Genomic DNA, 26,864 nt, shown 5'->3' on the forward strand with positions numbered 1-26,864 from the left:
CTTCCCTTTCCCATTCCCATTTTTTCTCTTCCCTTTCTTCCCTTTCTTCTTCCCTTTCCCTCTTTTGTTTGTTTTTATTTTTGGGGGGCGTACAAAGACTTTCTGTGCAGTTCAGCCTGGACTCAAGCTCTTGATTTTGTTGCCTCAGCCTTTTAATGCTGTGATTATAGGTATGAGTCATTAAACCTGACCCATAGCCCCAGCTGGTCTGGATCTCCTATGTAGACCAGGCTGGCCTCAATCTCACAGAGATCCTCCTGCCTCTGCCTCCTGAGTGCTGGGATTAAAGGTGTGTGCCGCCACACCTAGCATTAACTTACCTTTTTTGAAAAAAAAAAATTTCTTTATGTGTATGTGTCTGTGCACATGAATACAGGCGCATGCAGAGGCCAGTGGTTGTCGGGTCCCTTGGAGCTGGAGTTCCAGGTGAACTGTACTATGGGGGTTCTGGGAACCAATATTGGATCTTCTGCAAGAGCAATAAGTGCTCTTAACTGCTGAGCCATATTTCCATCCCAACTTAGTTCTTCAAATAATTGAAATCATGTACTTTGGTATTTATTTTTATTACTTTAGTTTTTTGAGACAGTCTCTCTGTAGTCTAAACTAGCTTTTACTTCCTGTCCTCTACCTCTCCAGTGCTGTGATGACAGGTATGCACCACTATGCCCATCTGGAAATACTTATAGAACCACACACTCACACACAAAACCAGACACAGTAAGTAGTCACAAGTGGTAGCGAATACCTGTAATCCAGCACTTGAGGCTGATGCAGAGGATCCGGAGTTTCAAGGCCGAGTTCTGTTACATAGTGAATTTGAGGCCAACCTGGGATACATGAGACCCTGTCTTAAAAATCCAACCACCACTAAAACGAACAAAAACCAAAGGGAAACTTACTGACGTAAGTGCTGTTTTACTTTTTCACCATGCTTATGTATTGTGATGTACCATAGTTTGACAACATTGAATCTTTATGTTTCTAAAATAGAAATTTGCAAACCAGTAATTCAGAGGCATTGGAAATAGAAGTTCCTTTGTGAATGTTATGTGTCTGATTGAGTTGGAATGTGCTGCTTTTTCTCTTCAGGTATTACTGTGTTTTTCGAATGGAAATCATTACGATATTGTCTATCCCATAAAGTATAAAGATAATTCTGCTATGTGTCAGTGTAAGTACTATCTTGTGTTTATCTTACTAATCTACACAGGCTTAATAAGGATTTATATGCATTTTTCACATTGTTACTATATAGCTTAAAAATCCAAATGACTGAGCAAATGGAGCATTTGTTGATGTTTTGCTTGGGTTTCCTAACCTCAGCACTTTTGACATTTTGGGTCAGATTCTTCTGTTGGGGTGATTCCTGTGCATTGTAGGGTGTTTAGTAGTACCCCGGCCTCTACCCACTAGGTGTCAGTAATATTTGCTACCACGTTGTTACAACCACAAAAGCATCTACAGTTTTCTCAAATATTTCATGGCTGAATGAATTCACCTTCCTTCGCCACATTTGAACGTACTATTCTAGAAGAGAAATTTGGGTGCTGGGTCTTGAAATTCATGCCCTTAAGCTTGCATGGCAAGCACTTGACTGACAGCCATCTCCCCAGTACTGGAGAATATATTTTCTGAGTTTCTTTTCAGTTCATGTAAAATTAAAATTTGAAGTCAGAGTAGGTTGAACATCCTTATGTTTTATAGAAACTTGATGAGTGCTTTGTCTACTGCTGAGTTTCTGAGCTAACGAAAACTAGAAATCCAAGCCTTGTCGGCTAGTGCACTCTGATACTCTGCATTCCTCTTTCCAACAATTTAGTGTTGGAAAGAGGAATGCAGAGTATTCTACCCAAGACTTTTGGTTAGGCATCTTGTGTGATATCCATATATTATGTATATATCCAGAATTGTAATACTGCATATGCTGAGATAAAATGGAAGGCTCCAGAAGACTTAAGCAGAGTGTATATAGAATGAAGTGATTGTTTAATATGTGTTTAACTTTTCTCATCATGCTTGATTCAAATATCTGAAGTCTTTAAAACCCTATTTTGTGTGTATGTGTTATGCCTGCATGTATGTAAGTGTTATGCAGTGCCCATGGAGGCAAAAAGAAGACATCAGATCTCTTGGAACTGGAGTTACAGGTGTTTGTTACTTGCCATGTGGGTGCTGGGATTTGAACCCGGGTCTTCTGCAAGAGCAGCCAGTGCTCTTTAATCACTGAGCCCTCTCTCCAGCATTTTTATTTTATTTTTTGTTTGCTTAAAAGTGCTTCAGTATTCTGAAACATGAATTCAAACCTGTATGCACAAACATCCTTGTTCTTTATAGGTAGCTTTCAGATTAAATACTATTACTATAGTTCTTGTATGTATCTACTTAGAATTTTAGAAGTCTGAGGAGTATAGGAATATTTCCTCTTCCTGTTTTTAAAAAGTGCTTGTAATTAATGTTGCTTAAATTGTCTCATTTATTTCAGCTCTCCTTTATGAATTGCTGTATGAGAAGGTGTTTAAAACTGATGTTAGTAAAATTATGATGGGACTAGACACTTCTGAAGGAGCAGATGAAAACAGTAGTGAAATATCAGATTCAGAAGATGACACCTGCAGGTAAGAATGAATTTCACTTCTGAAATATTTTTCTAGTGCCAGACAAGGGAACATTTTAATGTATAGGTGTCTTACATGTTGAGGTGTGGTTGAGGGTTCTTATCGTGAATTTTACCTAGTTTCTACAATGGGACTGTTTTAAAATGTTTTTGGTTAATAAGAATCTATGCATGTGTAATCTATATGCATATGTAGAATAGATTTGATCCTGTGTGTGTGCTTTGTAAAATTTTAAAGTTAACCTGTTGTTTACATATCCAATGATTAGAAAAATGCTTATTTTGGTCATTTATCGTTTTCTTCCTTTGTTACTGCCTCCTCCTTTTAGATATGGAGGGCCCCAGCATGGTGTTACAATATATACACAGCTCTGGATAATCCCTAAGGTTTATAGATAAACACCTTTTTTCTTTTCTTAAAATATTAGTTTCATGTGTATGAGCACACTCCCTGCATGTGTGTAGGTGCACGTGTGTTGTGCAGTGTGTGTGGAGGTCAAAGGAGGGTGTTGGATCCCATGGAACTGGAGCTACAAACGGCCTCCAGCTGCCATGTGAGGTGCTGGGAATCGAACCCGGGTCCTCTGCAGGAGCAGCCAGTGTTCTCAACCACTGAGCCATCTCTCTAGCCCATAGACTCTTTTTAATAGAGTCACTGGCAGCTTTTTCTTTTCCATATAAAATATACAGGCTAAGATTCTGAACCCTGGGCATCCAGGCATGTTTTCAGTCCTGGTTTCCTGCTAACTAACTAGATACACTAGGGCATGTAATTTAAGTTCTCTAAGATGCCTCATTTCTACCTATAAAATGAGAGATTTTCAGTATTTTCTGAAGGGGAGAGTTTGTGAGATTTCTATGAGAGCATGTGAGGTACATGAACCTAGTTCCATTATATATTGTATTATGTATTTTATCATGTTATATTAAGCCTATATGTAGCATTTGTTTTTATCAACAATATGAAGTTTATCTTTTATAAGAACCTACCCTATTTATATTCCTGTTGAAGCTAAAAATATATTACTCTTGTATGAGAATATGGCAGTATATATAAAGATAGAGATAGGTGGAACTTAATTTTTAATAGATGCCTAGTTTTGTTTTTCTTTTCCTTTTTTGGATAGCTAGTTTTTAACACATTAAAAAGTGTGTGTGTGTGTGTGTGTGTGTCTGTCTGTCTGTCTGTCTGTCTGTCTGTCTTGATTTGAACTGCAGAGTTTTTTTTTTCTTTTGTATACTGCGTATCAAACTTACAGCCTCTTGTAATGTAGCAAGCACTATACCACTGAGCTTTGTTTGTTTCTTAGATTAAAAAAATATTTTTAATTATGTGGGTTGCATATCTAAGTACAGTGCTTATAGAGGCCAGAAGTGTCAGATCCCCTGGAGCTGGAGGTTACAGATGGTTGTGAGCTTACTGCCCATGTGGGTGTTAACTGGATCCTTTGCAAGAGCAGAATGTGCTCTTAACTGCAGAGCCTTCTCTTCATCCCCTCGCCTTTTTTTTTGAGGCTGGGTCTCATGTAGCCCAGGTAGTCTTGGAATTCACTATTAGCCAAGAGTGACTGAGCTCCTGATTGTCCTCTCTTCACCTTCCAAATGCTGGGATTACAGGTATATGCCACTATGTCTAGCTTCCAAGAATTTGCTGAATTAAAATTTTCTCATCCTGGGCTGGAGAGCTGGCTTAGCAGTTAAGAGCACTAGCTGCTCTTGATACCCAGCACCCACATGATGGCTAACAACTGTCTGAAACTCCAGTTTCAGGGGACCCGGAACATTGCACGACACAGGTGCACTTACATGCAGCCAATCATACACATTAAAAAAAAACAAAACCCCCCAAACCAAAAACCTGATGATAGAGTGAAACAGTGTGGGGAGCCCTGAGTTTGAGTCTCCTGTTCTTGAAGGGTAAGAAAATCTTTTTGATGTGTCACATCTGATTTAAGGGAGGAAGAACATGATTTAACCTTGTCAAGAATAAATTGGCTTAGTGTGGTAGTAAGGAAGGAAGCCTTATTCAAAGACATCTCAGCAAGGGCTTTCCCTCGTCCACTTTTTATTATTTGAGTCTACATTGCTATGCTTGCTCCTTTTGCTCCTCACTACACTTAGTAGCATTTACTGTACTGATTACTTCTTTACTTTGTGCCTGTTCTTAGATTGGATGGGCAGTTTTTGTTTCTCCTGTTCCCTGCTTCCACCCAAGCAGTTAATACTAGGTGGTTCCTGGCACAAGTACTTGTTGAGTGAATGAATGAAAAATGGCCTGATGATGATTCTTTGGTTGTGCTGACGATGATGTTTGATGAAGGGTGTGATTTTGAGAAAGGGTTGGTTATATATAACTCGTCCTTTAACTTGAATTAGACATTTTTGTTATAATAGAAACATTTCTTTTTAAATGTCTTAAATACCCCATATTGTTGTGAAAAATTTTATGTTGAATCTTAAGTTAATAATTTAATTACTTCAATAATTCTGAACACTCCTACTGCATTGTTTTGTTTTATGGTTGATTACTGAGTCAATAAGAAATAAATCTGACTTCTGTTGTATACATACACACATACATGCATTATGTATTATACATATGATAAAATTTTACGAGTTAAAGGACGTGGTTGATTACTGAGTCAATAAGAAATAAACCTGACTTCTGTTGTATACATACACACATACATGCATTATGTATTATACATATGATAAAATTTTATGAGTTTACTGGAGTATAACTTTCACTTTTTGGCATGTGGCTACTGAGTTTTCATTGAGGTTGAAAGCAAATTATCTGCAAATACATTGTCCTTTTCCTAATCATGGATATATTCCTTTATAGGAGTAAAAGTACTGCTGCTGCTGCTGAGAATGAACTTAAACCTTTGTCAGGCAATGAGGTATTTTTAAAAATGACTTTGAATTTTTTTCCTTGAAAAATTTTAAACTTTTATTTGTATTTTGTTTGTGTGCATGTAAATGTATCCACGGATGCAGTACCCACGGAGGTCAGAAGAGGATGTTGGATACCCTGGAATTGGAGTTATAGATGGTTGTTTGCTGCTGTGTAGATGCTGGGAACCAAACCCAGGTCCTCTGCAAGAGCAGCCAGAGCTCTTAACCGCTGAGCCATCGCTCTAGTCCATTTAATTCTTTAATATATAATAAAACCTTATGGAATTTTGGTTATTTTCAGTAGTCAGTATTACCTTGCTAGTAACAAATTATCTTGCTGCTTTCTTATTTTTTCAAGTGTTTTTTCTGTTTGGTTTTGTTTTTGTGCATATCTAAAACAATGTTTTTAAAAGTATTTCTGTGTTGATTGGACTTCTGACTTTGTTTATTTAGAACCCAGAGAACAGTGAGAACTCTGCTGGCTTTCCTTTGTCTAGAAAGGTTCTTAAGTCACTGAACCCAAAAGTCTATAGAAATGTGGAGTATGAAATTTGGCTGAAATCAAAGCAAGGTGAGTTTTAAACTTTTTTTTTTAAATCGTATTGCTTTGTTGCACTTGAAAATAATGAAGTAAACTTATTTTACTGATTTCCCTCCCCCCCAAAATTAACAGCTCAACAAAAACGTGATTATTCCATTGCTGCTGGACTACAATATGAAGTTGGAGATAAATGCCAGGTAAGTGATTTCTCATTGTGGAGGAATGGACTTTGAGTCTTCTGTGATAATAACCAAAAGATTTGAGTGTGTTATTAATTTGAATTTCAGGGCACATTTATCCTATATAGATATTTGAATTATTTCAGTGCTAAAATTTTGTGTGTAACTAAAACCACAGTATCTTATTACATGATCTTTTAGAATAATTTTCTTTGGGATTGCTTGAAAGAAGTAACATCATTTTAGATAATTTAGGTGTTTTATGACAATTGGCAGATAATTCACTGAAATCTATTTGAAATTGACTTACTAGGTGAATTTGCTTTTGAAAGTTTATGGGAGAGTTTGATATATAATACTGTGTTTCTGTTGGGCTGACAAGTGAAACTTGAGAGTTCTCTTTACTTTCAGTAAGCTACTGTGTTGGACTTGACTGACTGTTACAGAGAAGTTGGATGAGATCTGTTTCTTAACTGTGATGTTGTATGTAGAAGTATGTAGAGATTTTTATTTTAGAAAGGAGGGCATTACTGATAACTTGTGGTTATTCTGTGGAGATGGCTACCCATACTACAATGCACAGGACTGCCTCTCTCCTACAAAGAACTATGTAGTCCAAAATCTTAGTAATAGTAAGGCTGTAGAGACACTGGATAAAGTAGTTTACAGTTCCCTTTTTTCCTTTTCCTTTTTACTTAATCTTAAGTTTTATAAATAGATTTGCTGCAGCATGCTCTGGTTTATATTACTGAATTAAAAATTTTAACACATTTCAAAAAAAATGCACTATAATGAATCTTAATACTGCAGTATTACAATGATTGCACAAAACCATAAGAGATGATCCCAGTGTTTGGATGACATCCATCAGCAACAATGAGCGGACATCCTATAGCTTCTGGGAGAGGTGTGTGAGATTGAGTACACAGTGAGCTTCTGCTGACTGGGTGATAACCAAATGGAACAGAACAGGTTTGCCTGTAGCTGATTTTCTCAGTCTAGGAAGTGCTTGCCTGACTGGGGCAAAGTCAGTAGATGGACAGAAAGATTAACTTGCTTTGGGGACTCTGAAAGGCTCTAACCAGAAGGTAGTAAAAAGTGACACAAGACAGTTCTAGAGTGATGCTGCAGACATCACTGATTGGCTTGAGACTTATCCTTTAGTAATTGGTGCATTTATCAGTTAACAGTCAAGTGCTCCCTTATGGAGAACTCTTCATTAATAATTACTAATAGAGAAGGTGAGCCTGTGGCTTCCAAGTACCTTCTTTGCTGAAGGTCTGCATAGAAAGAAGAACATTGTTATTCATTAGATCAGCCAAATCTAACTTATTCCATCCTGGAAAATAGCACTCAGTATAAACAACTGTAATAGCACCCACTGATTACTAAGCTGCTCGGGGCGGCTCTTCTGTACACCAGGAAAATGAGTTCACTGACTTACTGCACATACTTACTCTGCAGCAGTTTGATCAGGCCCTAGCTTGTGTCAGGAATTGTTTATTCAGTGATTGGACCTTCAAGTAGCACTGTAACTATCAACATTCAGATTTTCAGATATATATTCAGTTCATTTGAATAAAAGAATACCTTGGCTGTAAGACACATTTTTTCCTTTCCCTGTACTGTACCTCAAACTCCTGAACTGTACCCCAAACTGTACCCCAAATCTGGAGTATTCACTCTCTGAAAGTCTCTTTAGTTAGTTTTTGGTTTTTGTGGCAGGGACCTAGGTATCCCAGACTGGCCTTGAACTTTCCCTGTAGCCAAGAATAAACTTGAAGTCCTGATCCTCCTGCCTCCACCTCTCAGTGCTGGGATTTACAGGTGTATACTACTGTGTCACCACAGCTAGCCTCAAAATTTTCTTAAATTTCTCTATTAAATGGGCGGTACAAGTAGAATAAGAATCCCACAGAGGGCAAGACCTCTGCATAAGAGGTAACCTGTACTCTGCCCACCTGAAGAACTCCCTCTGGTAAAGGGGATGGGACCACACTCACCTGGAGGTAGATATCTGCCAGTATCTACCAATGCTGACAGCCTACTCACACAACATAGCATTTGCGAATTATCTCATAGCCACAAGAGCTATGTGTTTGGTTTTTGGAAAGGGCTATGACCTTAAAACACTCTGTTTTAATACGGAATAATGGTAGAAGGACATGAAAGAAACTTGGAAAAAAATGAGTTTCGGTTGGGCTACTTGTTTTTCAGTACAACCTAATTTCTGAAAAAACTCTACCACATAGTACATTTGGAACTGCAGAGCTCTGCTAACCAAAAAGTAAACACATTTACTTTTGTCAAGGTTGTTTCAGAACTGGGTTTTGGGGTGACTCTAAAAAGTAGAGTGATTAAACAAATGAAGGACAAGTAAGGTTTATATACAAAAAGACACAATTTTTCTAAGATTATATACATTTATATTTATTTATTTATTTATTTTTAGTACTGGGTCATGTATTATTTGTGGTTTAGACATATAACTATTTGATCAGGAGAAGTTTTCCTGCCTCTGACTTGGGAGTGCTGGGACTAAAGATGTGTGCCACCATGTCCGGCAATTTTATTTTTAAATAGAAAAATACTCCCATTTCAGAAACAGAAAAGTGTTGCCTTTTAAGTTTTTTTAAAAACTTTTTTTTGTATCTTTGTTTTGAATTATTTTTATTTTATGTGTATATTACTTGCATGTATGTTATGGCACCCATGTCGTACAGTGCCCACAGAGTAGAAGAGGGCATCATATCCCGTGGAACTGAAGTTATGGATGGTTTTTAGCCACCATATGGATGCTGGGAATTGAACCTGGGTCCTCTGCAAGAGCAGCCTGGGCTCTTAACCACTGAGCCATTTCTCCAGACCCCTAAGTGTTTGTTGCTTTTTTAAAAGCTCAACAAACATTCTTAAAAAATATAGGATTTTCTTTATTTTGTGTGGTGCTGAGGTTTGAACCTCATGTTCTTGTACATGCTAGTCAAATGTGCTCTAACACTGAGCTGTATCCCTAACCCAAACATTTCTTCTTGCTTTATGGGGGCAATATTCATGTGCTTTATGATAAATTGGTCTATCTGAAAAGTGTCTGATTGACCAGGATTATATCTATGGCATTAATGACAGACTTTACCTTAATAGTCTTTAACAATATTCTGATTATAGGTTTTTTAAAAGGTAAGTAGGTGACTCATTTTGATGGTTCTTTACAGAATTGTCAGAAATGTGCTCTCCTTGTGGACCTCAGTAGAAATTTAATACATTGATTTTGAGAAGTTGAAAGAGAACAAGGACAGTTAAACCAGGGTTTTTAGAGGCTTTCCTAGGAAGAGAAGAGAAGATTGCTTTATTACTAAAGTTATGTGGCCTATTATTTTAAATAAGCATAGCTCTTTTGAGGTTGCAGTTGGCTTTGGAAAATTAGATGCCAAATAAGGTAGATGGTAAAGCATACTCTTTATATTGTTTTGAGACAGGGTCTCCCTGTAGCCCCAGCTCTCTTGGAACTCACTATGTAGACCAGGCTGGCCTTGAACTCACAGAGATCTGCCTGCTTCTGCCTCCCAAGTGCTGGGACTACAGGTGCGCACCACCACGCCCAGCTAAGCATACTCTTTTAAATCTTCTGTTTTCTACTCTGGCTTTTTATTTTTATTTATTTATTTGGCTTGTTGAGACAGGGTTTCCTTATAGCCACAGCTGACCTAGAAATTGCTGTGTAGACCAGGCTGACCTCCAACTCAAAAACAATTTGCCTGCATTTGCCTCCTGAGTGCTGTGCTGGGATTACAACCTGGGTTTTACATTTTGAGACAGGATCTAACTTATCTCGTCTTGGCTGGTCAGGAACTCACTATGTAGACCAGGCTGGCCTTGAACTCCCAGAGCTTCATCTACCTCTGCCTTCTGAGTGCTGATTAAGGTGTGTATTATCTGCAGGACACAGTGCACTTATATGCATGCAGGCAATACACTCATAACATAAAATAAAAATAATAAAAATAAAATAAAGATGTGTGTGTTACCAAACCTGGCCTTGCTTTTATTTTTTTAAAGAAAAAAAAAGACATGGTCTCACTGTAACCCTGGCAAGCTGAGAACTTTTTATGTGGACCAGACTGGCCTCAGAAACCTGCTTGCCTCTGCCTCTGCCTCTGCCTCTGCCTCTGGAATGCTGGGTCTTAGGCTATTTTATTTGGATAAAATGTAATTGAAATTTTAACTAAAATGATTCAGATGTGAATTGTTTACTGAGGTGTATAAGACAGTTTAAACATTTGATAAAAATAATCTTTTAAGGGAGTGGTGAGATGACTTGGAGTTAAGACTGCTTGCTCACTCTTTCAGAGGGTGGGAATTCAGTTTCTAGCACATGCATCAGGTGGCTCACAGCTGTCTGTAATTTGAGTGCCAAGTGTCTGAGGCTCTCTTCTGGCCTGTGGGCACCTTGTCCCCCCATGACATACACAGGAACCCCACCCCCCACCTGTTGCATACATAGCCACTCGCACACACGTGGGGCATACATACAGACACCCACACATATCCATAAAATTCTTTAAAAATCTTTAAAAGCCTGTTTATTGCAAAATCTTCAGAGAGAGGCAAGCAGTGTCATGATAAATGAGGAATGAAATGCCAGCTTGAGGACTCGTATGCTGATAGAAAGAGGTTGTGTAAAGCAGTGCTGCATGTAATGTGCTGTGTTAACTAATGCGGTGACTGGCCAGTGCAGAAGTCAGTTGTGCCGCTGAATTAGAAAGGAACTTCCGTGCTTACTTACCCATGTCACCATTCACAGCCGAAGCATCTATTTTTAGGGAGCAAAACAGCCCTTATATATTATTAACATCATAACAATGGGAAAATGGTAATTATAACAATAATCTTGCTCATACGTAGAGTGGCTGCTGTGTAAGTTGATGTCCCTTCTATGTGTCATATACATTTCCATTGCGTCTCCATGAGTTCTCTTACGTATTAATATTATTAGTTCCCTTTTACATATGAGGAAACTGAAGCAGGTAAGTAACTTACCTAAGGTTATGCTACAAATCAGTGGAAAACTCAGGCCTGGGGGGTTCAGAACCAGGATAGGCTGATGGCTGGTAATGTTTGGAGCTTTTTCTTTGCTGCTGCTTCTAGAAGTATTTAGAAAATTAGAAAAAAATTTGACAAGACAAATAAAAGTTTCTCTTTTAGGTAGACGTGGAGATTGAGAAGCTTATAGAGGGACAGATTCTGTTGTATTCCTTTTGTATGTACTTTATTTTTTTTCTGATGAATGCTTATTTTCTCTTTAATTCAAGATAATAAAGATATCAGGTGACTGATCATTTTTCTCTGGCATTATTTAACAGGTTAGATTGGATCATAATGGAAAATTTTCTAACACAGATTTTCAGGGTGTTCACTCTGAGAATGGACCGGTTTTGGCTGAAGAACTGGGAAAAAAGTATGTATTTTCCTTCAGTCAAGGTGTTTACTACTGCTTACATTGAGCCTGCTATAATTGTGAACACTTTTTAAGACCGGGTCTCCCTGTAGCCCTAGCTGACTTGAACTCACTATGTAGACCAGGCTGGCCTTGAACTGACAGAGATCCACCTGCCTCTGCCTTCTGAGTTCTGGGATTAAACGCATGCACCACTATGTCTGGTTGTGAACACTTAAATGCTTGTGTATTTACACATTCAATGAAACGTATTACGCATATATAAAAGTAAATTTGGTCAGATCTTCAAAAATTGTTCAAGGAACTGGGAAGATGGCTCAGTGAGTTAGAGCACTTGGAGTGCAAGCAAGAGGAACTCAACTTTAATGCCCAGAACTCATGTTAAAAGACAAGCATGGCTGTGCCTGCTGGTAGCCCCAGTGTTAAGGGGATACAAATAGGTGGATCTAAGAAGCCCTCAGCTTAGCCAAAATGATGAGCTTCAGGTTCATTGAGAGACTTGTCTTAAAAGTAGAGACATGGACACAGACACACACAGACACACACACACACACACACACACTCACACTGTACACTACACTCTTAAAAAAGGAAAAACATTTGAAGTTCAAATTGAGTGTTTTACATGGTTGTATCTTAAAGCAAGCTTAGGTTATTGCCCACAGTTTAAAATGTGTTCTAAAGAAAGTCAGTTTGGAAATTTGCTGCATTGCCTACAGTTAACAAGATTGTCAGTGTCAGGTAGAGTAGAAAAACACTGTTGACTTACTACAGAGTCATTTTAGTGTACCTTTTGAGTTACTGCTGCCTATATTAGAGAAAATGGCACTAAATAGCACCTTACACTTTGCCATATTAGTTTACTTCCTTTTTGCTGTGATAAAAATACCATAACCAAAGCAACTTGAGGAAAGGGTTTATTTTATCGTACAACTCCCAGATCACAGTCCATCAATGACAGAAGTCAGGAATTCAGGGCAGGAACCTGGAGGCAGGAACTGAAACAGAGACCATGAAGGAATGCTGCTTCCTGGCTTGGTCCTTTGGCTTGTCTTCAGCCTACTTTTTCTCGTTTTTTGGTCTTTTTGAGACAGGGTCTCCCTGTAGCCCCAGCTGTCCTGGAACTCACTATATAGACCAGGCTGGCCTTGAACTCACAGAGATCCGCCTGCCTCTGCCTCCCAAGTGCTGGGACTAAAAGCATGTGCCATCATGCCCAGCCAGCCTACTTTCTTATACAATCTAGGACCACCAGCCCAGGGAAAGCACCACTCACAGCAGGCTTAGCCCTCCCACCTCACTCAGTAATCAAGAAAATGCCTCATAGACATGTCCACAGACAAATCTGTTAGTGGTGATTGCCCAGGTGATTTCCACATATGTTGGACAACCAAAGCCAATCATGAAATTTACTAAGTGAAAAAATTTAAATGTACATAAATGTAAAGGGGAGGTGTAGCACAGTACAATCAGCACCCACTTTTAGCTTCTCACAGAGATCCACCTGCCTCTGCCATCAAAGTGCTGGGACTAAAGGCATGCGCCCTGGCCTCTTACCTAATATTTTAATTGTGTACCTCTTAAAAATTTTTTTATTTTAAAGTTCTATTATTTTTATTTTATGCGTATGAGTGTTAATGTCTGTGAGTAAGTGCACTGTGTCATGCAATGCCTGTAGAGGGCAGAAGAGGATTTTGGATCCTCTGGAATTGGAGTTATGGGCAGTTGTTAGCTGCTATGTGGGTGCTGGGAACCAAACCTGGATCCTCTGCAAGAGCACCAGTGAGCCATCTCGCCAACTTACTTTTTAATGGGAATAAAATTAGAATATTTTGCCGGGCGTGGTGGCACACGCATTTAATCCCAGCACTCGGGAGGCAGAGGCAGGCAGATATCTGTGAGTTCAAGGCCAGCCTGGTCTATATAGTGAGTTCCAGGACAGCTGGGGCTACAGGGAGATCCTGTCTCAAAAAGACAATTTTAAAGCAAGTCCAGAGGTTATACCATTTCTCTGATGTTTACAGGTATACCTTTTAGAATAAGGTTTTCACTTGTTAGATTTTTATAGGTGTCTCTAACAAAATAAAATTCTCTCTTGTTATATTAACTGTACTGCCATTAGCTAATTAAATAGCTGAATAACACTTGTTCTTTATAACTTAGTCCTTTGCTTAGATTTAAGTTCTTGTACTATTCCATTTTTAAAGTTGTAGAATGTGCTTATGACTTAGATAATTTTATTTGATTAAAGTCTGAATTGCTAAATGCTGGTTTTACTTAAATTCTGATTGTTTACTTTTTGATGGTATGTGAATTGAACCCAAGGCCTTGGACTTGTTAGACAAGTGCTCCTAGCCCAATTTAAATTCTGATTTTTAATTAAAGTTTGCTTTTATGTATTTTTTTTGGTGCTGGTTAATGAATGAACTCAAGGCCTTGCTAAACAGGTGCTCACTGAATTATATCTCCAGTTTCTTAAATTTGTTTCTAATGTAAGAACTAACATGGAAAAATGGAGTCTTCTTGTTGGGAGTACTTTCAGTTACTAGCAAATCTTGTTCCTTTTGAAGACATGTACTGAGGAACCTCAAGGCCCCTCCCCCAGAAAACTGGAATATGGTGTCGGGAAAGAAGGTGAAAAAGCCTAATTCTGGACAGAGTCCCCATTCAGGTAGTTCACATCGAATTCTCACTTCTTTGGGCTTAGGGTAATCATACTTGGAGTAGTTTACAGCAGGAAAATTGAGATATTTTTGTATTTTACCACAGACACGGACTATAGAGGGCCAAAGAATCCAAGCAAGCCAATAAAAACCCCATCAGCACTACCTCCTCGACTGCAGCATCCTTCAGGTGTGAGACAACATGCATTTTCTGCTCATGCTTCAGGGTCCCAGTCACAGAAATCCTCCAGTGAGAATAAGACTCTTAGTAGAACACCCTCACAGCTCCTCAGGTAAGTTCCTGAATTTGAGAGAGGTGCAGATCATATGAGAGGCATTGGTGTATGTATGCCGTTATGTTCATTTTAATAATTACCAGCTTTTCGTAATTATTTATAATGCAGTATTTAAAAGTATTGTTGACAAAACTCCAGAACAGTGGAAAGTAATATTGTAGGGAACAATGGCCTTTGTTTTTGAATGTTTTGTTTCAGATGGTTTGATTGTCTTGTAGCTATATCGTCTTTAAATTGTGTGTGTGTGTGTGTGTGTGTGTGTGTGTGTATTACACGTGTGTACATAAGTGCACGAATGCTTGCATAGATGCATGCAGGCATGCCATAGCACGTGGAAATCAGGACAACTTTTGGCGTTGGTACTTTCATGCCTTCCGCCTTGTTGAGGCAGGGTCTCTCCTTTTATCTGCTATTTTGGGGCTTATTTCAGGCTAGCTATGTAGCGAGTTCAAGGCCAGCCTGGTAGATAAGACCCTGGCTTTAAAGTGAAAAATAAAATGCACAAAAAACCAAAACACTTAAATGGTTATCCCAATACTGTCTCTGTATTTTCCCAGTGATTTTTTTTTTTTTTCGTTTTCTTTTTCAAAGGTATCCAGTATTGGGTTATTTTGTAATTTTTGTTGCTTTTATTTTAATTTTATTATTACTTAAATTGTTACTAGGTTTAAATTTACATGAGAACAAATGAAAGCTGAAAGATGACATTTTAAAATTCCTGTTTTATTTTTAGTATTTGTTTTTTTTCAGTATTTTTGTAAGATCAAAATAAAAAGTTACTACTATTATTTTGTTAGTATTTTCATTGTTTTTTATTGAATTTTTGCACATTTCATACAATATATCTTAGTCATATCCCTTTTGTACCGTCCCCCCCACTGGATTTCATGCATTCTGTCGTATATGTTAAAGCTTACTGAGTCAAGTTTGTATACCCAGGGGTCCCCCAGTGCAAGTTCATCCATTTGAGTACAGTCAGTCTATCTAGAGTCTCTCTCTCCCTTAAAGAAAACCCACTCTCCCTCTCCTAGCAGTGACTAGCCGCCAGTAGCTCCTAAGATAAGGTTGGGGCCTCCTCCCCATTCCTCAGTTCTCTTCCGGGTGCTTGTCTGAATTCAACAATGCTGTAAGTTCATATGATCAAGTTCCCAGAGGCTTGGAAAAGTATGTTTCCTTATGATCGTGTACCAACCTTGGCCCTTACAATCTTTCTGCCCTCTATTCTACAATGGTCCCTGAGCCATGGGTGAGTGATCTTAAATATAAGAGCTCTATCCAGGGACATGTACTCTGTAAGCTCTTATTCTACACTTTGGCCAGTTGTGCCCTTCTGTGTGCATCATCCTTGGTTGCAAAAAGAAGCTTCTTTGATGAGTGGTGAATGATATTTTTGTCTGCAGATTTCATGATTTCATCTTTTTTACCATTGAATAGAACTGCAGTGTGTAAATGTGTACCACATTTTCATTATTTGTCACTTGAGGGACATTTAGGTTGTTTCCTTGTTTCCATTTCTTAGCATTGTAGAATGCAGGTCTCTGGCAGGCAGATCAGGAAGGTTGCCTAAGGACAAGGTGGGGTTGGGGACAGGCTGGGTAGGGTCTCACTAGGCAGAGTAGGTGTTAGCCCTGGTAAGCCTTAAGACCTGATTTTCAGTCCTGGGATCCACATAGTGGATAGAAAAAGATGAATGACTGCACATCCACACAAGCACATAAACAGACACACATGCACAAAACAAATAAATGAAATACAATTTAAAAATGAGTGCTTGCTTCAGCGGCTCATGTACTGAAATTGGAACAGTGCAGAGATTAGCCTGTCCCCTACACAAGGAGGATGGACAGATTTGTGAAGCGTTCCATATGTTTATATGACAGAATGCATGAAATCCAGTGGGGTGTGGAGAGGGGTGTAAATTTGATTAAGATCTGTTGTATGAAATGCACAAAAACTCAATAAAAATATTTTAAAAAATGAAACCCAATGAAAATAAATGTGCAAACACACCACCACATTCTCAGTGTCGTCACTAATCAGAAGAGGAAGTACATGTGAAGGAAACTTGGGTGACATTCCTGAGAGACCGTAACTAGGAGTTTAACATCTCATAATGGCCACCCGGTAATCTAACCAGTTCAGGTTAGGGTTGTCGTTGTCGTTGTCGTCGTTGTTCTGATTTTATTATTTTTGTTTATGTGTATGTGTGTATTGCCTGCGTGTAGGTAAGTTGCACCCGTGTCATGCAGTGCCCACGGAGGACAGAAGAGGCTGTCAGATCCCCTGGGACTGGAGTTACGGACAGTTGTTGGCTGCCATGTGGGTGCTGGGATTCGAACCCGGGTCTTCTGCAAGAACAACCAGGGTTCTTAACCGCTGAGCCATCTCTCCAGCCCCTCAGGCTAGGTTTTAATACTATTTAATTATGTGATAATTTTCTCCTTTACAAGAACACTGGCACATGATGGGTTACCTTTTCTCAGATGGAATGTTTATGTCATATCAGCTAGTTGTAATTGAGAATTATTCTTTGATTAGAATAGTTGTAGGAAGGTCATTGATACAAGCAAAATGTCTTTCATACAGTTGTTTTTGATGGAGTCGAAGCAGTTTCTCCCTAGCCTAGAAGGAAAGGGTATGCTTTAGTGTCTTAAACATTTTAAAGGAAAATCCACAGACTACTAAATGACTATTAGAAAATTTTTGTTTGTCACAATTTAATTTGTATCCAGAGTATTTCTGGTGTTGACTCCAGAATGCTCAGAGAGATGTTCAGTATGCATAATACTCTTTTTTTTAAAATTTTTATTTATTTTTCAGAAGAAGCATTTCATTACCGCTTTAACATACTCAGTAAAAATTTCCAGAGCAAAGATACATCTCTTTCAAAAGTCGCTATAAAATTTTTAGTTTCACAGTTGAATTATTACAGTTATACAATATTGAACTCAGTATAAACTCTGTAAGACATAAATTGAATGAGTTTTTAACCTTTGAAAAAGATCTCCGTTTCATTTTAAAATACACTGTTTCTTAAAGACTCATTGTTTTTGCTAATAACACTTAGATGTTGGCACATGCATCTCTAATCTGTATGTATCTGATTATTACTAGTCATGGTTGGATCCTTGGCACCTGTGTATGGACATAAAGTCATTGGGTAGAAGAAAGGAGCCAGGGGCTCCTCCCAAGCCCATGTGACCCCTGAGGAACAGATCCTCAAATGGCCTTAAAGAGTAAAAATAAGTTGGTTTATCTGGGCCATCTGTATGACCTTAACACCTGAAAGTCCCTGTATAGCCAAAGATTAAAGGGGCCAATATTTTTTAAGAGTCAATATGTATAGCTAATGGCTACATAACAAGAAACAATGCCAGGAGATACCTTCTTTTGAGTTGTTGGCCAGGGTGGCCAAAGGGATTCCCAGATAGTAACCCAGCATAGAACTGGGAAAATGAACAGCAGACCCCAATCTTATCTAAAGGAATATTGACAACTGATTGCTCCTAGATGAGGAACAGCTGACCCTCCTAAAACAAAAGACCTCTAGATAGGCTGATTAGATTCGCCAGCTGGACAAGTAGTGGGGATTGGCTGGGGTGCCGACAACACAGCGGACAGTGGCAGGGATGACAGAATATAAGGGTTGGGGGGGGGCTGCGAGAGGGTGCCATCTGGGAAGTGGGTATATAGATGAATAAGATTGTTTGGGATGTTCTGTGTGATATACGCACAAAAGAATCAACAAATTAAAAATATGAGTTATATTTGAGGAGGAAACATAAAAATTTATGTCATAGCTGGGCGTTGGGGCAACAGGGAGACCCTGTCTCAAAAAGACCAAAAAAAAAAAAAAAATTTTACGCTATACTAATTAGTAGAGGTGATCACAAACATTACCACTGAAATCTACCCGATGACTTTATACTCATACTTTTTTAACTTTTAAAAAAAACTTTACTGAGAATTTCTTACATACATTGGATCAAATCCACACCCACTCCTTCCCATATCTCCCCATCACTCCCTTCTGGCAACTTTCTCTCTCTCTGTCTCTCTGTCTCTCTCTGTCTCTGTCTCTTTCTCTCTCTCTGGCTTTTTGCTACCCTAACAGTCCCCCCTTTGAAGAGGTAACCCTAGAGACTAGATAAGAGCTCCCAAATACTTTTGACATTTTTGGCCTTGGAACAGAGTATGTTGCTAACAGGCCCAAGGACATTTTGACTTTTAGCCAAGAAACTGGCTACATTTCTTTGGGGTCTTTTTACCCTAACTGCCTAGCCGATTCCTACCTCCGATTCTTAATCACACCATCCTCTGAAGAGGTTACCCAGCTTGTGGATAGGGAATCAGGGTGCAGACTGCTCTGTCTTCTTCCATGCTGAATAGGGATGCAGGGTGAGAAATTGGGGTACCCCTTCAGTGGGTCTATCTAAAAGACTCCCAAATTGCATAACTGTTCCTCTGTAGGGGGAAAAGAAGGTCCTTGACTGGTGAATAGGAGATGTGAAGAAGTAAAGGCAAGATTAGTTAGCATTACAGGTTCTAGACAGGGAACTAGAAAAAAAGTCAGAGCAAGGCAGGTTTCAAATGTTCCTTTGAGAGTCCTTTGGACTTTCTTGATGAGAACTTCCAAATCATCCCTCTATTGGGTTCCTCCTAATTTTTCTGCCAAAAAGAGAGTGATGGATTCAGGATTTGCTTTCAGGCACTTTGATTACTGTTGGAGTGATTAGAATCAGTGTCAGTTCCCTCTCAAAGGCTTCACCATGTGGAGGCAGGATCCGGGCACTCTCAGGCAGTCCACTGTGTTCTCTGCCCTTATGCTGGGGTTGGGGGCAGACCAGAACAGGCACTCTGTGGCGGTTTGCTGAGATCACAGCCGCTACACTCACAGAGTAGTCTGAGATTTTTGAGGGTCCAGGTTTGCCCTCCTGCTTTTTACTAAGTACTATTGGAGTAAGACTATCTGAAGGCATTAATTGCTTTTATTTTAAAACTTAAATAATGACATTGTCTATATTATGATAACGTAGTTTTTCTGTACGTTTTAAAGTTTCATTTCCTATTTGTGCAGTTGATGATATAGTATTTATACTGTATTTAATGGCTATAAGCCATATAAAACATTACATTTATTACTAAACTGTATTCATGAATCTCTTGTGATCTTTCATTGAGTAAAATTATATTTTAGGCGGTGGTGGCAGCTAATGCCCAACCTGGCACATACCATTGTTTTTGTTTTTCTTTTCAGTTCTCCATTTTCTTAGTGCTGTTAACACTCAGGAGGGTGGTCCAAGCGTTTAATTTGACCATTGCTGTTAGAACAGAAAAATCAGAATAGACCTAAGCTAAAAGTTTTTTCTTCTCACTTCCTTTTCAAAAACTTATATTTTTAAATTAATTTAGTTGTTTATGTATGTTTATGTGTGTGTGTATGCACATGCCATGATGCATGTATGGAGGCTGGAAGAAAACTTGTGGGATTCATTTTTCTCCTTGTGAGCTCTGGGAGTTGAACTCAGGTGGTCAGACTTGGTAATAGCCTAAACTGTGTTACTGGCCCCACCATTCCTTTATTTCCTTTTGAGACTAAAATTTTAATGAAAGTGTTGGAACATGGCGTGAAGAATATACTTAAATTTCTGCTTTCATGAAAAATTCAATTACTTCTGTATTCTGTAGAAGGAAGCGAGTTATAGTTTAATTTTCTCCTCCATTGTAAGTTTATCTTAACTTTGTAAATGAGCTTGAGTGCTGTGAGTGTTTCTGTTTCAGACAGGCAGTCTAAAATGTCAATCAGTGGTGTTTGGTCAGTTATATTTGTATGGCAAAATAGATTACTTCATTTTTGTACTATATACATTTTGTCTGGTTTTTTTTTTTAATCCTAACAAGGCTTTATCATTTGACAGAAAACCTGATCGTGAAAGAGTTGAGGATTTTGATCACCTGAATCGTGAATCTCACTATTTTGGCCTCTCCCCAGAGGAACGCAGAGAGAAGCAAGCTATTGAAGAGTCTCGTTTGCTGTATGAGATTCAGAACCGGGATGAACAGGCTTTTCCAGCCCTTTCTGTACGTATATAGAAACTCAGGCTTAATGCTTAGAAGTCCTTCTTAGTATAGTTTGTATTAACCTTAGTTTCTGATGATGGATAATTCTTAAACTGAAAATACCTTAAAGATTAGATAGACCCTGGCATGATGATATGCCTGTAATCCCAGCTACTTGAAAAGCAGGAGTATCCTTTAATGGAAGAGCAGCTTGAGCAATATAGTAAGATCTTGTATCAAAACAAAAACTCCCTCTTCCCAAAAGGAAGGGAGGGAGGGAGAAGGAAGGAAGGAAGGGAGGAAGGGACATGGTAAGTAGCTACTGAAAAGTTGGTGTCAGTTGAGGCAAGGAAATTGATTTACTCACCTAACGGTATTTAATATTTCTTTTTGGACCAAAAGACATATAATTTGCTAGCAAAAACTGTGGTTTAGAGGCTCATGATTCAGTTAACTGTTCACTTTTCTGGACAGTCAGAAAACCTTTTCACTGTTTATCAAATGTACGATGACTTGATCTGCCCATGGTAGCCCTCTGTCAAGTGTAGGTGGTTGGAAGTAGTGGCACTTGCGATTTTTGTCTTTGTTTATGTGTCAGACACTGGACTGTACTTTGTACTTGATACTTATCTGGTGAAAGAAAGATTTCTACCTTTAGTTTTAACTTTTGGAGGCAGTCAGAGGGAAAACCATAGTACATGAGTGAGGCTTCATTAACAGGACATGGAAGGAGTAATTGATTGGTGCTGGGAACTCTGTGCCTGTGGTCTTCATTAAGTCTTGGGAAATAATACTCAAATGATTCTTTCATATAGAATGTTAACTGTGGATTAAACAAACAAAATAGAATGCTGTTGAAAGCTCCCTGCTGTACCAGAAAAAAAACTCAATAAAACTACATGTGTTCAATTTTCTGTCTTCTGATTGTGGAATTCCTTAGAGGCCTGAGGGAGCAGCGCAGTTGGAAGGAGCTTATGTGGAATAGAAGTTCATTTTGGAGCTTAGGGATGATTGAAAACTGTGCCCAAGTCAAACGTTTGGGATAGGCTTTGTGCTGATCATGTTTTATTTGCTATTTTCCCGAAGCTTTTCTGTAATAGACAAATATAAATCAGTTGGTAATATGGGCATAGATTATGAAATTTTTTTATTGTTAAAACTAAGTTTTCTTACTTAATACTTAAATGCTTGAACTGGTGTCAGATTTGATAGTGGATTAGATTTGTTTTCTAGAAACTGGAAGACTGCTAGCCTCTTTGCTGTATGCTACATTAAGAGTGCTATAACAAGAATCTTAGAACCTTCTGTGATAATTATCTTAAAAACCTGACTTTTTGGGGCTGGAAAGATGGCTCAGTGGTAAAGAGCACTGACTGTTCTTGAAGAGGACCCATGTTCGAGACCCAGGACCCACATGGTGGCAATAAACAGTCCTTAACTCCAGTTCCAGGGGACTCTGAAGCCCTCTTCTGACCTCTGTGACATTGCACGACATAGTTGCACTCACCTACATGCAGGCAATACACTCATACACATAAAATAAAAATAATAAATAAAATATTATTAAAAAAAAACCCAAAACCTGACTTACGGGGCTGGAGAGGTGGCTTAGCAGTTAGGAACACTTTCTGTTCTTCTAGAGGACCCGGGTTTGATTCCCAGATCCACAAGGCAGCTAGCACCGATTCTTAACTCCAATTCCAGGGAGTCTGATGCCCTCTTCTGGCCTCTGTAGACACCAGGCATAGACATGGTCCACTTTACATACATGCAGGGAAAATACTCATACATTAATTAAAAATGAAATTTTCTTTTTTGTTTTAAATTAAAAAAAATATTTTTATGTGTATGTGTGTTATGCCTGCATGTAGGTGAGTGCACCCGTGTCGTGCCATGCCCATGGAGGACAGAAGAGGCTGTCGGATCCCCTGGGACTGGAGTTATGGACAGTTGTTAGCTGCCATGTGGGTGCTGGGATTCGAACCCAGGTCTTCTGCAGGAACAGCCAGTGTTTTTAACCGCTGAGTCATCTCTCCAGCCCCAAAAATAAAATCTTCAAAAACAAAACAAACAAAAAGAACCCTCAGTTCCTCTGGTCCCTTTGTTTCACCAGTTACATAGTCATGGCTCATATAGAGCTTGGGTGATTTGCTCTTGACTATAAATACCATTTCAGTGATGAGAGTCCTGGAGCACTGCCTCAGCTAATTCATATTTTTCCCTTCACAAAGGACTTTCTTGGGGAGGTTAGTAGAAAAGATACTGCTGTTTGTGCAGACAGTATAAATTATAACGTAAACGTTTGATTATTACGATTTCATGAAGTAAGAGATGTGTATTAATTTAGGCTGAATGACTGAGTGAGTACATAATATTTTAATTCAGTAATTAATGTAAAGCATAATTGAATATGGTCTTCAGATCCTATCAAGTAGTTTCCAAAGTATTAGGCTATGGATTTCAAAAAATTTGGCTAGATTTCTGAGTAGTATTTGTAGAACTTTTATTTATATATTTTGTTCATAAATTTTAATACAAAATGTGACTTTGTTTATTTTAAAGAGCTCATCAGTCAGTCAGTCAGCTTCTCAGAGTAACAACTCATGTGCCCAGAGAAAATCTTCACACGGAAGTGACAGGAAAGGAAGCAGGCGGAGAATGGACATAGAAGAGCGGAAAGACAGAGGTACGTTTGGTCGTCATTTCAAAGGAGACACTGTACATCTGTGCCATTTTTGACGTCACATATGGTATTCCTGCCTTACCCATGGTTCTGCTTTTTGCAGTTTTTTGGCTTTTAAAAAGTTACTTACTACATTTATTTTATGTGTATGAGTGTATTCCCTGCATATATGTGAGTGCATCTGTGTCATGCAATGCCTTGGAGGTCAGAAGAGGGCTTCGGATTCCCCTGGAACTGGAGTTAAGGTCGGTTCATAGCCACCATGTGGGTGCTGGGAATCGAACCCGGGTCCTCTGCAAGAGCAGTCAGTGCTCTTAACCGCTCTTAACTGCTTTCTGCAGTTTTAAGAACTCAAGGTAAACTTATCTGAGAATACTAAATGGAGATTGTCCGAATCACCTCATACTACTCAAATTGAGTACTGTTCTCAGTAGCCTGATCAAGTCTTGTGCTGTCTTGTTTCTTCCTATTCACAATGTGAAAGTTCGTTTGGCTGGTGTTGCCTGCCCATTAGTCACTTAGTAGCTGTCTTAATTATCACTTTGTCTGGATGTAGCAGTGATTGTGTAGCAACAGTGATCCCCACGTGCAGAGTAATGATGTGGGCAATTGAATTCCTAAAGAAAAGCCACAGAGTATTTCCTTTAAATGAAAAGATGAAAGTAAGATAACAGGTAGAGACAACTGTTATTATAGAACAGTTGCGATTATTCTATTTTGCTGTTAATGTTAATCTCTGTGCCTACTTTATAAATGTATGGAAAAAAAATCATAGAATTTATAAGCTTAGGTGTTCAACTGGGAGAATGTATCCCCTGCGAGTAAGAAGGGATTAATGTATTTTGAAAAGTCACCTAATGTCACACATTTGACATTGGAGAGTAAAATTGACTTGAACCAAAACAAAACCTCAGTGCTTCACATACTACACATGGTGTAAATGGAGCTTTGACTTTGTCTTCATATTTGTTTTTCTGTATTCAAACCTGGTAGTTGTTGCTGCCTTTCTTAATCTTAATCTGTTACAGACTCCATACATGTGCATACTCACATGGATAAAAAACCTGAGCCAAACGCATTGGAGGTAAGGTTTTAATTCTTTTTATTTTTTAACATTTAAAAAAAATATTTTTATGTGTACGAGTGTATTGCCTGCATGTATGTGAGTGCACCTGTGTCGTGCAATGCTGCGGACATCAGAAGAGGGCTTCAGAGTCCCCTGGAACTGGAGTTAGGGATGGTTCGTAGCCTCCATGTGGGTGCTGGGAATTGAACCCACATTCTCTGCAAGAGCAGTCAGTGCTCTTAACTGCTGAGCCATCTCTCCAGCCCCAAGGTTTTAATTCTTTAAAATAATTTTCTTTAAAAAAGTTTGTTTCATTTATTTGTGTTGTGTGTGCCCATGTGCATGCACAGATGGGTGCCTGCAATGGTGTATGTGGAGGTCAGAAGCCTCTTTTGCTTCTTGTTCTTTAATTCTGTGATAGTGTGGTATGAAGAAGAAAAGATGGAAGGCATTTATATTTTACAAATGAAGTAGAAAATGGAAAATGTGATGAAGCTTGAGGAGAGAAAGTCTTATTTCCTCAACCTACCTCAGGATGCTCTATCTTTTTTCAAAAGACACTGTAACCTTGACTATCCAGGAACTCGCTATGTAGTCCTGACTGGCCTGTGCCTCCTGAGTGCTCAGATTAAAGGTGTTCAGTGTGCTCGGCCGCCCTCTATTAATAGTTGCAAAATAGTGTTTACTCCCTATCACCCTATAGGTTGGATTTTTTTTTTTTAAATAATAGAAAAGCTATGTTTGCAGATGTCATACCCCAAAGAAAAACTGCCCAGTAGTGTGATAAAATAAAAATCACGAGTGGTTGGTTCTTTTGATGCACGTTAGGGTGAATTAGAAAGGCGACCATAGTTATCCCAGAGTGGAGGCCTCTTAAAGTGAATTTTACTTTTTTTCCTTGCTACCAAAGAAAACTGGTGATGATAAATGTGCAAGAGGATCGTCACCACCAAAGTCAAAGCAAATAGAGTGCCCATCTTCTCCTGTAGAACAAGTAAGTTATCTCATTTGACATGTAATGCTGTCTTCTCTGCATTTCTTTTCTCTGTATATGAAAGTATCTGTGTGGTAAATCAAAGAACATTTTCTGACATAATTTGGTTGCTGTTAAGATTTTTCTGTAATTCTGGTTGGTCTATGATATCAATGTTTATAGAATATTTCTGATCATCTTATGAATTGATTTTGACTATGTTTGTATTTGTTAACCTTAATATTTGGTACCTTGTGTTAATTTTATGATGCCTCAGTTGAAAATTATTTCCAAAAGGAAAATGAATTTTTACTGTAAGTTTTCTAGAAGTTACCTGGATCATTCACAATGACTTAGTACACATTTTAAAAAGTATCAGTAGTTTTCCAATTAAATGAACAAACTTGGGTTCAGTGGACAGTTTGGTTCTTTGCCTATGAGAGGAGAAAACGTTAACCATTGCATGCCTTTGAATTAGTATTGCTTGTGTTAATAAAATTATAAAAAGCTAAATGCAATTTTATTTAAAGGCTTTTCTGAAAAGCCTTGGACTTTGAAGTTGATTTCTGTGAATCCCCCTCCGCCCCGCCTCAAAAAACATTGTGTTGTTTCTAACTTTGCCTGGAACTTCTGTGACTTGTGGTAGGCAACTTTTTGTTAAGATTAAATGTATTTGCATGTGAATTTTGGCTGTTGAATTTTTCATCTCTAAAACTAGCTTGAACAGTTACTTCCTTCTATAGCAGGACTTTATACATTTATACTTCAGTTGTGTGAAAGGCAACTCCAAGGTACATTGGTTATTAAAATTTGAGTCAAAACAAATGATGAGTTTTTCTTTTTCTGCCCTGTTCTTGAAGAAGCCAGCAGAACATCTATCTTTGTCAAACCCAGCTCCCCTCCTAGTTTCTCCAGAAGTACATCTCCCTCCTGCAGTGCCTTCTTTACCAGCCACTGTGCCAGCCTGGCCAAGTGAACCTACAAGTTTTGGACCAACAGGTAAGAGAAGAATTTAGAAAAATTTTCCAACAATCTATAACAAAAACTTTTCAAGTCGGAGGCTTCAAGTTCTTGACTGTGAACTTGACCACAGAGAAGATTTGTGTGTAGGAGCCCACAGGGCTTTTAACTTGATTGTATTCCAGTATGGGAGGGTCAAGTTCATGTGCGTAGTGTTGACTGGGGTGTGCTTTTATAATCTCGGGTACCTGATAGTTAAGGTCATTGTCTCCACTGTTGTCTTTAGTTGCTCAGCACTGACTGGTGCCACAGTTTGATATTTCTGCCATAGGCCATACTGTTATGTTCCCCAGAGGCATACTTTGCAGGACATTTGTCTTAAAGGAATTTTTTTTTTTTTTTTTTTTTTTTGGGTCTTTTTGAGACAGGGCAGGAATTCTCATCTTTTTATTCCACCATTCTACTTTCAACAT

The 26,864-nt window shown here is 38.6% G+C and overlaps 1 protein-coding gene and 1 non-coding gene across 3 annotated transcripts in view; both read left to right on the plus strand.

Moving 5' to 3' along the window:
- Otud4 (OTU deubiquitinase 4) overlaps positions 1-26,864 on the plus strand; it is a 51,639-nt gene that overhangs the window by 18,135 nt on the left and 6,640 nt on the right. For both annotated transcript variants that reach the window (XM_008827482.3, XM_029560823.1), the window contains 13 exons: positions 1,093-1,174; positions 2,486-2,618; positions 5,463-5,520; positions 5,969-6,086; positions 6,189-6,253; positions 11,596-11,690; positions 14,261-14,361; positions 14,460-14,646; positions 20,568-20,730; positions 23,272-23,395; positions 24,421-24,476; positions 25,369-25,452; positions 26,292-26,430. In XM_008827482.3, the coding sequence (XP_008825704.1) occupies positions 1,093-1,174; positions 2,486-2,618; positions 5,463-5,520; positions 5,969-6,086; positions 6,189-6,253; positions 11,596-11,690; positions 14,261-14,361; positions 14,460-14,646; positions 20,568-20,730; positions 23,272-23,395; positions 24,421-24,476; positions 25,369-25,452; positions 26,292-26,430 (1,405 nt within the window). The remainder of the gene's footprint in view (positions 1-1,092; positions 1,175-2,485; positions 2,619-5,462; positions 5,521-5,968; positions 6,087-6,188; positions 6,254-11,595; positions 11,691-14,260; positions 14,362-14,459; positions 14,647-20,567; positions 20,731-23,271; positions 23,396-24,420; positions 24,477-25,368; positions 25,453-26,291; positions 26,431-26,864) is intronic.
- Positions 16,417-16,520, plus strand: LOC115069348. Its single transcript, XR_003848627.1, has one exon. It is a non-coding gene; the product is annotated as a U6 spliceosomal RNA (small nuclear RNA).

The sequence above is a fragment of the Nannospalax galili genome, unplaced genomic scaffold (assembly GCF_000622305.1).
Source record: "Nannospalax galili isolate Female #2095 unplaced genomic scaffold, S.galili_v1.0 scaffold1272, whole genome shotgun sequence".
NCBI classification, from domain to species: Eukaryota; Metazoa; Chordata; class Mammalia; order Rodentia; family Spalacidae; genus Nannospalax; species Nannospalax galili.